This window comes from Beta vulgaris, chromosome 8, assembly GCF_026745355.1.
Source record: "Beta vulgaris subsp. vulgaris cultivar EL10 chromosome 8, EL10.2, whole genome shotgun sequence".
Lineage (NCBI taxonomy): Eukaryota > Viridiplantae > Streptophyta > Magnoliopsida > Caryophyllales > Amaranthaceae > Beta > Beta vulgaris.
Window position 1 is genome coordinate 22,442,930 of NC_079209.1, and position 13,043 is coordinate 22,455,972.

The 13,043-nt window shown below is 34.6% G+C and overlaps 1 protein-coding gene across 1 annotated transcript; it reads right to left on the reverse strand.

The window, feature by feature from the left end:
* Positions 1–5,841: 5,841 nt before the first annotated feature.
* LOC104883671 (uncharacterized) lies at positions 5,842–8,722 on the reverse strand. Its single transcript, XM_010668219.1, has 6 exons — positions 8,233–8,722; positions 7,890–8,140; positions 7,301–7,741; positions 7,009–7,179; positions 6,344–6,644; positions 5,842–6,080 (listed from the first exon to the last, which is right to left on the reverse strand). Exons 1-6 carry the CDS (start codon positions 8,720–8,722, stop codon positions 5,842–5,844), a joined length of 1,893 nt encoding a protein of 630 aa, XP_010666521.1.
* Between the last annotated feature and the right edge of the window lie 4,321 nt (positions 8,723–13,043).

Sequence of the window (13,043 nt, forward strand, 5' to 3'; positions counted from 1 at the left end):
TTATTGCTCAGCCAATCAGATGCTCTCAAATTAGGGTGACATCAAGGTACAACAATCACTTCGGACACTATAAATTGTCCTTAAAATCAGGGGAAAGGTACGTTTTTCAGGGCAGTGTACTATTATTCTGCCATAAATTACGTTTTTCAGGGCAGTGTACTATTATTTTGCCATAAATTCTCTCTCTCTACTTTCTCTCACTAAAAGTTTCCTTTTTTACGCCTGATACCTAACTTAAGCTTCGGAGGGGGAAATACCACCCAAACCTCCAGGGTGGGTCCCTTTTTGCAGGTCTGAAGGCGGAGCTTAGGTTCGCGTTTTGGGTCCAGGCATTGTTGCACAAGTCTCTGATTATAGAACCTACTATTAGGGATAGTGGTCTTAATTTACGAGTTGAGCACTACGTAACAATATGGTTGTTTGTATAATATTAAATATGTTTTGTACCTTATATTTGAGCTCGAATATTTAAATAGTTACACTATGTTGTAATAACTGAATTCCCGGGAGGCAGTGTGGTGCGGAAGTCTGCACTAACAACATCTCTAATTAGCAGCTTAGTTTCTTAATTAATTATAGTTAGTCCTAATTAAGCTGTTATTTAGGGAGGGTATCTATCAAATATATCAATGATGAGAACATGACTAGTAAACTATTGAGAGTTTTATAATGAGAACTCCATTGCATGTCAAGAAGCCTCTGTAGACTTCTTTCTTGATGTAGACCTCTTCCGCTTTGAATGTACTAGGCCACATCATATGCCATCTTTGATTTAATTTTCCCCTTTAGCGCAAAGTACATTACAACGCCTACAAGATGCTCCAACAATATTTCAACAATCGTGATACTATACTAAAAACTGTAGCAATATCACCTTGTTTTGATGCCACCACTACAAGTGTTAATTGGAGTTGGTGCGTAAAACAATGGATGGAAAATGGTGATTTACATTCTTTTAGTACCAATGTTTTCAATCCATTAAACTCGCGTTGCATATTACAAACTCCATTGTAACCTTGCCCACACATTCTTGATATAGTCAAACCATTTTCTAACAAGATAAAATCAATGGCTACATTCAGTGTCAAATAGAGCTGGCAATTATCCATGCGTGAGTGGATTATCACCCACCTGCCCCAGATAAATGGGTGAAAGCCAGTAATAAGGTGGCGACAGATTGGTGGTGCGGCGGGCCGAAAATGGGTCAGATTTTTTTTATCTATCACCCGCCCTATCACTCACACTTTCCATCCACCCATGTCATATATATATACATATACTAATAAATACTAAATATATATAAATATACAATTCCTTCGTTTTTTTTTGCATGTTAGACTTTGACATTTCATACTATTGACAAATTTCACTTTGACCGTTGTTTGTAATTTATACGTGAATGAAAATATAGTCATGTGTGATCTTGATAGATTCGTCTTAATATGTATTTTTTTAATATGTACTTTTTATAATTTTTACAAATACAAAATTAGAGATATATGTCCTGAAAGTTTTGCATTGGCATGCGTAAAAAGTGAAAGTGTAACATGAAAAAAAACGGAGGAAGTATAATAATTTATAAAATATACTACTATATATATTATGATTAGTATTTAATTTTTCCATGTATTAAGAATGGACCATTGTCATTTATGTATTTTTTAAAGTTGTTAAGTATACAAACAACTTTTTCTAGTATTATTCATTTCCTACCCGCTCCACCTGAGAAAATAGAGGTCGAGAGAACGATGGAGCGAATTATTGCAGGCCTCTCAGTCTCAGCTATGGAACAAGAGATTGTGCTTAGGAATTGGTTGCAAGACTTCGCGATTTGCTCATCAGATTGGCCTAATCTTCGGCCATTGTACGATCGCTGGTGCTAATTTTCTCGTCAACTTGTCACCTAGTAGTAAATGATTATATGCATGCTTCGTTCTTTTACTCTTGCAGATCTTGGTTTGTATGGCTAGACTTTGAAATGCCTAAACTGGTATGGTAGTTTGCAGATGTTTATGTTGCTTTTTGTAATGTAGGTTCTTGCTTAGAAAATTACATGTACATATTATATTATGCAGTTAATAAAAAAGGGTTCTTGAAAAACGGTCAAACTTAGTCCTATGCAACTTCAATTTTAACAATTATACTTTAACACAATGTTTTCGTAAGTGAAAATTTTCTTTGAATTTGCTATGTCGTCTCCATTATTTTTAAAAATCACTTACATGTTTGGAAACGGAATCGCAAAGGTAATTTCATGATATTCCTTTCCTTATTTCGTATTTTTCTCTGAACAGTGGGCCCACGATTCCCCTATCTCACGAGAAAACTAAGAGTTGAGAACTTATGATTTGAGTCCCTATAGTAAATCTCAAATTCAGGACAACAATTCTGAAAATTGTGATTCGTACTAATCTTTCTACCGGAGCACTAAGTTATGGCTTCGTTGGTTTAATCTTGATCTATGATATTCACTTTATGCTTTTACTGAGAAGGTCAAGTTCAATTTCAGATATTGATGAAGCCAACTGAAAATCAAGTGTGAGAATTGAACTAGTAAGACAATTAGAGTAAATTTGAAGCACATAAACTATGAAGAAAAAGAAAACTAGTTATTCAACAATCCAAGGGTACAACTTGAAAGTGAGGGATAGCTCAGGTGGTTAGAGCTTCTCCCCCGATTTCAGATGATTCTAGGATCGATTCTCATTCCCGCTTTTGTGGCTAATTTGCAACCAAAAAAAAAATCTAATGGCACAACATTAAATTTGGATTACCTTGTGCATATATCAACAAGACCTTATTTTATTTCAAGCATAAACATGATTTCATAACAAGCCTTATAAACTAAGGGAAATAACAACACTTGTTATTTTTCTTTTCCAACTTACGAAAACACCACCCTGTGTTCAAATGCGGCCATTTGGCAATGCATTGAGTGGTGCAATCTTTCTGATTGCAGTATGGATACACGAAATAGTGTCCCCACGGATCAAAACGATCTTCTTGCACTATACCTTGAACTGTACATAATCCGCCATTCATATATAACCATACATACATTATCATCATGTAATAATAAGATATATAAAATGTAACTTACAAAAACAACTTAGATATATAATCAAATTTTTGAGTATGACGAATGTATTTAAGACTTACCAGAAGAAATAGCTAGAAGAAAAATAAAGAGGAGAGGAAATTGCTGAGTGAACTTCATCTTCATCCTCTAATCTTCTCGATGAACAACTATAAAAGTTATTCATCACTACAACAAATCAGATCAAAAAGGGCGACAAAAGTCGCCCTAATAAGTCCAAAAGTCGCCCTATTAGATCAAAGAGGGTGACTTTTGGGTCGCCCTTCAGTCGCCGCATTTGCTTCGTTGTCGTAGGTATGTGGAGGGCGACATTACGAGTCGCCTTCTTTGATGCTATCAACTAGGGCGAACTTTGTCGCCTTCTTTGATTTTATCAAACAGGGCGACTATTGTCGCCTTATTTGATCATAACAAGGAGGGTGATATTTGTCGCCTTATTGGGTCATTACCAAAAAGGGCAATTTTTGTCGCCGTGTTTCATCATATCAAAGGGGGTGAAGTTCTCGCCCTATTTGTTCTGCCAAAGGTCGCCCCTTACTGAGCTTTATCAAAGGTGACGAAAATTTGGTTACTCATAACTTGCACCTGCATTACCTACCATACATCAAGTTCTCAATTTTCACATGCAATATAATATAATTGAATGTACTAATAGCATTGTTACCAGAAATAATCCAAAAAATTTACATAAGTGTATCTCCACCCTTGATCACATACACATCATTATATTTATGTATATATTAGCATCCCATGAATTTACTTTATAAAAACTTATATTCATAAAAATCCAGTGTCTCTAAATTGTTCATCGAACATAAAGCTCACTTCTCCCTCCACGAAATAGCTTGTTTGACGATGCAAAAAATAGTATATCGTGTCATCAAAGCAAAATGAGAACACTTGTCATCACAGCAAAATCAGATCACTTGTCCTGCACGATGAAATTGCATTTGATAAGCTACCACCAAACATGCTAGATGATTCTCTCGCACTTTCGCAACTTAAAATTGAAATATGCAATGTATATAGAGTTTCAATGTATAATACTATGACCAAATTGAATTGTTATGCATTAACTAAGTTCATCTATCAACTAACTTGGATCATCAGCTAAATAACTCAGTACTATCATTCATTTACCATAGAGGAATTTGGTAACATTCATTTACCATATCGTTATTAGAAAATACAAAACTAGAACCACCACTTTGGTTCACTTTCTAAATGTTCCTCACATTTTTTCATTTTATCTCATATACTTATTATCATATATGATCATCGACACTCAAACATAAATATGTCATAAATAGACAAGTGGAACATAGTACTTAAACAGGTACATAATCATTTCCATCACGAGGATGAATTGTGTAATTTGATTAATCTAACATGTTGGGAAAATGAATGAATAAAAATGCAGGTTGCACAAGTGATATTGACACTACCTTACTCGTTTTCACAACTGGGAATGCTATCTGGAATACTATTTCATCTCTTCTACGGCTTGATATGATGGGCAACTGGACTGCCTACCTTATTAGTCTACTTTATGTTAAGTATAGAACCAGGAAAGAGCGAGAAAAAGTTGATTTTAGGAACCATGTTATTCAGGTACACTGTCATTGACTACTATATTTTCTTCTGTTTTTCAACTCACTTGACTCATTCTAATTAATTGTTTTGCCCTCTCTCTTTTTCATGTGCCTCTAATTCATTACTATGTTCCTTTAATCCTTTGACTTAAAATGAGTGCAATGGTTTGAAGTACTGAGACATATTACTCGGGAAACACTTGAGAAATATTGGTCTTTTCTTCAATTGCACTTTCCTTCTTTTTGGATCTGTCATTCAGCTTATTGCTTGTGCCAGGTATGTAGTACAAGAGACTCATTTACTAATAGTTATTTATTATTGAAGAATAATACTAAGTATTAATAATATTGATTTTATGGAAATGGTGTTAACTGTGCAGCAATATAATTCGGTCGAACAAAATAACAAATAAAGGGGGAAATTTATCAAACCTGAAGCTTTTGTTCTAGCCCAACCTAGCTTGTAGTGTACTCATCATGAACTCGTCCATCTTCTTTTGCATCTCTGCATTAAGTTCCTCACGAAGTCGTTCTTCCCGTATCTTCATTTCTTCTTCCCTTTGTTTCTCCCTTTCACGTGCTTCAATTGCTTCCACTTTCATCCTTTTATCTGTATCAAGTAACTCATTTTCACGGCTCCTTAGCTGTTGAAGGTCAGATTCTAGATTTGACAGATTCTGCTTCTTTCCCTTAGATATTACAGGAGCTCCTTTTCCTAAGCCTCTAGCATAACCTGAACGATATCCAAGAACCTCTAAAAAGGCCTCTTGTATTGATAAATTGTCCACACCTTTCTCTCGAATTTCCCTCTCATGTAACTCTTGGAACTGAAGAATTCTTATAGTATGTTAAGAAGTATAATAGTTGGCAGGATTCTTATAGTATGTTACCAGTTCTTGGCCTCTTCTGACGTTGTACAGAATCATCCATTGTATTATTCAAACTTTGGGAAACCACTGGTTGTTGTGTTGTTGTGTTGGTGTTGAATACATCTGCATTGCATTCACCCCAAAACACATAGGATAAGCACGTAAAGAACAATGCAAAAATGATAGAATGAGTTAAAATTAAAGCATCTTGAGATATATAGAATCAAATACGACCACAAGAAAAATAATAATGGTAATTACATTGGTCGTATAGACCATGTAACTACTCAGAATCATCAGAATCACTATCTTCTCCCAACGTAAGCATTTCATCTTCTTCTTCATCACTTGTCTCTCCAAAAAAATCCTCCTCCTCTGGTTCCTCTTCTTCAGATGTGAAAGCTTCATCCTCATCATCTTTTAAGTCTTCGTATTCACTCACACTCACAATATCGGAAAGAACATCAGTTTTTGGACCAAGTATTTCATCATTATCAATATCATCTTCAAGAACAACTTCAGCTACATGAGATCATAAAATAGCATGGTCGTGATCATCATCACTATCATCAAGTTCCTCGACTGGAAAGTAATAGAAATTTCGAGGGATAGTTTTGATAACGATTCACCACTGTGGTTCATTATGCGAGCTCACATAATGAACTTGTCCAACTTGTGACGCTATTGCAAATGGCTCGGTTGTTCCTAAATGTCTATCTATCTTGACACTAATAGTGCCATCTTCGTCCCTTTTGACTCCTTTGCCATCACTATACACGTCGTACCAATCACACCTAAACAAAACACTACTTTTGGTTCCATCCCACCATTATATGGGGCATCATATTCTAATTCTAGCACTTCTTTCAACACACCAAAGAAATCTCTCTCCCCACTCACTTCATCCCCCTTGACAACAACCCCACTATTTTGAGTCCTTCGTTTTATTTGGCTTTGTTTAGTGTGAAATCGGTATCCGTTGATAAAATACCCTTGGTAGCTTCTAGCATTTTTAGTAGGGCCTCTTGACAAAGATAACATTTCTCGTGTTGCTCTTACATCTCCATCAACATGAAGCTTCCAGATCTACATAATTTAATCATTGAAATGAAAATCATATATAAGTTAAACGATTATTAATTGCAATTGCTAATGTTTGTAGAACATACTCTAGATTGAAACCAGTGAACAAAGTCATCTTTGGGATTATGCAAGTTTTCATATTATCTGTTGAAAGAAACAAAAAAGAACAATTTACAGCTTGTTCATTTCAAATAGGAATGAAATTAAAAAGTTTTAAGTAGGGAACATACTCCAAAAAAGATTTCACATCTGAACAATTTTGAAGGATATATAATTGAGCATGTCGCCAATCTAAATGTGTTAGCTGCACAAAATCTCCCTTTCCTAAAGCTTTTCCCTTCCTCTGGAAAATAGATAACTCAAATACTTTACGTTCCTCAATTTCCATGTCATTCCTTTCCTTGGCATTAAACTTTGTCGGAATTCTACTCAAATACATAGAGACAAAATTAAAACACTCTTGTTGAATATAAGATTCAGCGATAGATCCTTCAGGTTTAGCTTTATTACGCACATCAGATTCATAGTGCGCATTTGGCTGCGGTAAAAGTTTATTGAGGTTAAATGATTAACACACGAAAAATGTACCGTGAATGAGATAAAACTAATTAAAGAAAGGAGTTTTACCTTTCAAAACGCCACATTGACCGAAATTGTACAGGGCTTGCAAGCTTAGCTTCACTTGCCAAATGAACAAGAAGATGCATCATGATGGTGAAAATTGAAGGGACAAAAGTTTTTTCCAACTTGCAAAGTGTCACAGCAATATTTTTTTCCAATTTCTCTAAGGCTTCAATGGTTAGAAACTTAGAGCATAGTTGTTTGAAAAAAGAACTAAGCTCTGACAAAGGCTCTAAAACTTGTTTAGGCAAAACACCACAAAATGTAGGTGTTAACAAGTCTTGCATAAACACATGACAATCATGTCTCTTCATATTCATAACTTTACGATCTTTCAAGCTTGCACATCTGGCTATATTAGATGAATAGCCATCGGGTACTTTGACTTTTGATATGATTTCAAGAACTTGTTTCCGCTCTTGTGCAGTCAAATGATATGGTGCTCTTAGAATCGAGTACTTGTCACCTTCCTTGGTTGGCTGCAATTTTTTTATGCATATTCAATCTAACGAGGCCTTTTCGAGCATTCAGATGATATTTAGTCTTACCTAGGATGTCAAGGATGGTTCCCAAAAGAGTATCACAAATGTTTTTCTCAATATGCATAACATCCAAATTATGACGAACCAAAAGCTTACTCCAATAAGGAAGCCGAAAGAAAATACTAATCTTCTTCCACTGGCCATCCAAATAGTTACTCCCTCGCTTTCTTTTAAGATCCTCCTTCTTACCAAACACTACATTAGGAATACCATGCAAGGCTTTTAAAACATCATCCCCGGTTAAAGGAGAAGGTGGTTGACCTCGTTCAGTTTTCCCATAGAAAGACTTAGTATCAAGCCTCCATCTATGGTCAGGCTCTAAGAATCTGCGATTTCCTGGAAAACATTGTTTAAAACCATGTTTCAAGCGAACAGAACAAGTGTCTTTGTGACAAGAAGCGCAAGCAAGTTCCCACAAATACTCCAACCAGACAAATAGCCGTATGCCGGGAAATCATTGATAGTCCATAAAAATGAAGCACGCATATGAAACATCTCTTTTCCATAAGAATCGTCTAGCTTCTTCCAAGTTAATGAATCCCTTGGATGCCTTATTATGTCATCATTATAACACTTGTTTTTGTGCCACCGCATGTGACGTGCGGTCTTACTTGACATGAATAACCTTTGAAGCCTTGCTGTTAATGGAAAGTACCTCAAAACCAATCTTGAAACTCTACTCTTCTTTTGAGAATCCTCATCAACATCTGTAGAACAAGAGTTTTTGTCATTCATATCATTTCCCCTTATTTGGCATCTCAACTCATGGCATATAGGGCACTCTGTTGCATTTGCATATTGTTTTCTATACAACACACAATGATTGACACAAGCATCGATTTTTTCATAATTCAGTCCTAAGTCATTCGTATATTTCTTAGCTTCAAAGGACGGAGCTCTTTGGAAAACTGGAGTCATAATTAAATGCACAATGCAAGGCACTTAGTAACTCTGTGAAAGATTTGTCACTCCAATGGTTACTAACTTTTAAGTTCAAAAGTATTACAATGAATTCAAGTTTTGAGTATAGGTCTTACACCCTTGGTACAATTCCTCTTCGGATGCCTTCATTAATCTCTTAAATTTATCTGGCATTTCAGCTTGATGATTGGACCCTTGTTGTGCATTGTCATGACTTAGGGGTGGGTGATCAAAAGTGACATTGGTTGAATCGCGCACCAAGGAGGCCATATCACTATATACAAAAGGATCATTCTCAAAAAATTCACCCAAATCATATGCATCAACATGATCATCCATGAAAGAATTGCCTTCTCCATGATAAATCCAAGGATTATAACCCGGATCCACCCCATGTTGGAAAAGGTGCCTCCTTATAGTTGATTTATCTTCAAAAAAATTATTCAAGCAATGCAAGCAAGGACACCTAATCTTTGCATTTGAGTCTTGTACGATGTCCTTAAAATCAAAGTCAATAAATCCAGCAACGCCATTTTAATACTCATCTTTTTGCCTACCATGAATGCCTTTAATATGCATCCAACTCCTATCACAATCCATTCAATTCATACACAAAATGACCTAGACAAAACTTAGAAAGGATATATCAAATATGAGTCCATCATATACAATTCAGTAATATAAAAATGTAATGTATTGACACAACTTAAAGATGTCAAAATTTTGATCATAACTTAAAAAGGGGGGGGGGGGAATTGAGTGTACCTAGCAACAGAAAGAGTACAAGGTATAACAAGCTGATCCTCTGTGGCAAAATCTTTGCCTATGAAGCACCAAGATCTCTCTCCAGCCCCTTGTTTTTGTGACACGAAGAAGATTGAAGGTGAAGTAGAAATATCAAATTATATTCATTCAATTCCAATAAGCAACAACTATACATATTATTTCTGAAAATAGAATGCAAAGAATTCAGTAATAGAAAGCAACTAACGAAGCAATAATAAAGAAAGACAGAGAGACTGACTTGCGATGTAGAACTAAGAATCTGCTCAGTTTTCTCGCATTTTTTCATGAATTTACTAGGCGCAATCTTCCTCGTTGAGCATATAGTGCAATTAGCGTGAATTCACAGTGCAATTCCCAAAGGCTTGGACTGCACAATCTTCCTCGTTGAACCTACAGTGCAATTAGCGTTAATTTGCAGTGCAATTCCCAAAGGCATTATCGAAATTTAGTTGAGTACTGTACCTCTTACCTTGCGTGGATTTTTCCTCGGTCGATTAGCTAAGTTGTATTCAATCTTGAAATAGCGAAATTTAGGTCGAAATTTGGGAATTCGTTAGTTAAAATTAGAGATGCATGGATTTCTTGATAAAATTGGAGGTATGTCTATCTTTTGTTGGGAAAATTCACTACAAAATTTCTAGGTTTTGAAGCATTGTTGGGACGGTTTGCTGTGAACATAGATTTTGGTGTGTTTTTCTTTGAATAAGGTTTTTCCTGGGGTACTATGATGGGAGAGGGAAAATGAATTATTTTGGGAAAACGTCCGCGATTTTTTTTTGGGAGCAGAAAGGGCAACATCTTAGTGTCCCCCTTTTTTTTATTGATAACAGGGCAATTTTATAGTGTTGCCTTTTTTGATTCTATGTAATAGAGGCGACCCGTATTACTCACCCTTTTAGATTTATTAGAAACACGACAACTTTAAATCGCCCTTTTAGTTATAGTTATATTACGTCATTTATTTAGTCGTCATTTTTATTATTTAAAAGTCGCCCTTTTAGCTTGTAATTGTTGTAGTGTTATAAGTATATAATCAAATGGAAAAGCTAGCAACACAAATAGATCATAGTTTCACTAAATGTCTAGAAAATGTGGGATATATATGTTGTAATATTAACAAAGCGCAAAGCTAATGTTTCGTTAATATTAAACATCTAACTTTAAAGTTCGAGGACGAACTTTGTTTTTAAGGATGAGTAGATGTAATACCCCGATTTTTCAGAAGTTATTTTATTATTTAATTAAGGCTTAATATTATTTCCACTCAAAATTTATTTTACGATAATGCGATTTTATTTGATAACTATGTTTATTAAAATAATGATTTCATATAGTTTTGATTTATTTAACAAGTTTAGAATAAATTATTTATTTGTTTTATTATTCATTTCATTATTTCTAAATAATTAAACTTTTTACATTTGTTATGGGTATCCTTATACTAATTATCCATTCATGATGTCCATCCATTTTTAGCAATTCAACGCCCAAATACCAAGTCCCAAATCCATATGTCTTTTAGCCAAAAAAAAAAGGAAAATGAAAACAAAACAAAAGAAAAATAAAAAGAAAGCTGATTTCTTCATCATCTCCCTCCTTCTCCTTCGTCTGGTTCACAGCACAAGGACCAAGATTTTGCAACACCTTCCTCCCTCTCCTCCCTTCTTCTTCGTCCAATTCACACACACAAACCAAGATTTTGCAACCCAAAAATCTCAACTTTGTCAGCAATAATTGAATTAGGGGCAAATTTTGCAACACCAAGAAAAACGCCAGCCAACCGGCAACCACCACTCGCGATTTCCCTTTTCGCGGCGCCTTTGCAGCAACTCTGCTGCGTCGCGACCCGCGCCCAGCCTCCCTCTCTTTCGCGACGCTTGAGCTTCGCCGGCGAACTGCCGCACACTAGCACCACCTTTTCTCCCCTGCTTCGTGCCTCATCTGTCGCCTCCCCTGTTTCTCCCTTGAATCGTTTCTCAGTTTGAGAAACTGAGTTGTTTTATTTAAAAATCCCTTTTCCTTTTCTCTTTGTTTATTGGGTTTTATTTGTTGTATTTTGTTTACTTTTATTTTTAAAACTAAAATCCACAATTTCCTTATTTTCCTAAACTAGCTTATCTTATTAAGTTAGTATGTTTTAGTTTCACTTTAATCTTTTATAACTTGATAATTCTTTTTAATTTTCTAAAATAAAATAAGGAGTATAATAAAGTTAGTTTTTCATGTTTAAAATAGTTGTTAAAGATAATGAAAGTTATGTTGAAATAATTTGTGAGTACTTAAAATGATTTCATAAATGATTTAAAAACCATAACTTTGATACATAAACTCTCTTAAAATAATAAAGAATTTCTTTAAAGTTATTTGGATAATTTAAATCGTATATTTTATATACGTATATAAAAAGGAGTTATTTAGGAACTAACTTAGATCACGTTAACATCTATTGTAGACTCTGATTTCGTGGACGAGGGATACCATGAGTGTTAATACGTTTGTGAACTTAACTTTGGGCACGCGTCACGAGGTAATCTCCAATGTCCATCTAAACATAGATCCCGTTAGCGTAAAACGAATTGATTACGTGATTATGTGCTTATAAAAATTTATAAGTATGGACTATAACTATAAAGTATCGACTTAATGCGGATATGAATATGAATAAGAAAATGGACAGCGACTATGGATTTCGATTATGAATTATGAATAATGACGATGGACGATGTACGATATGACAACAATGTTTATTGTAAAGTTATTAAAATCGTTTAATGTTATTTAATAATGTTATGATTATTATAAGTAAATTATTATTATTATTATTATTATTATTATTATTATTATTATTACTACTATTATTATTATAATTATTATTATCATGATTATTATTGTTATTATTATTACTTCATATCATTATGATTATCATGAATATTATTATTGTTATTAATATTGAGATTGGTAAGAACTTGTGATAATGAAAATGATTATGAATCTGAAGTGATAAATGAACTCAAGTGATGGTTGTGAATATGAAATGAGCTATTGAAATCACTATGAATGGATTGAGGTTATGATGGATTAAATATGTTCAAACTGGATTGAACAAGATGAAATTATGATATCCTTAGGTGGTTACGGGGGATTGACCCTGACCTACAATGTTGAAGTCAGTGGTTACAAGGGAATGACCCCGGCTTACTGGCGTTCTCTTTCCTCTCCTTGAATAACTGGATTAATTTAATTAATGATATGATTATTCAGTGTATATATATGTGTGTATATGTGCTATGACTTCCAAAACTATTAATCTACTATTTTACAAAACATTTTTAACTTTAGTATTTTACGGATGGAGTTGGAATTACTCAGTTTTTCTGATTTTGGGGAGTTTGTCTCTCCTTGTCTCTTTTCAATGTATTTGTGCAGGTGGGTGATCCATCGGAGGAACAAAAGGGAGATCATTTAGAGTTGTCATCCACTAGCATATGATTAGCTTTTGGTGGAACTCTGAAACACTTAATTAATTAGTAAT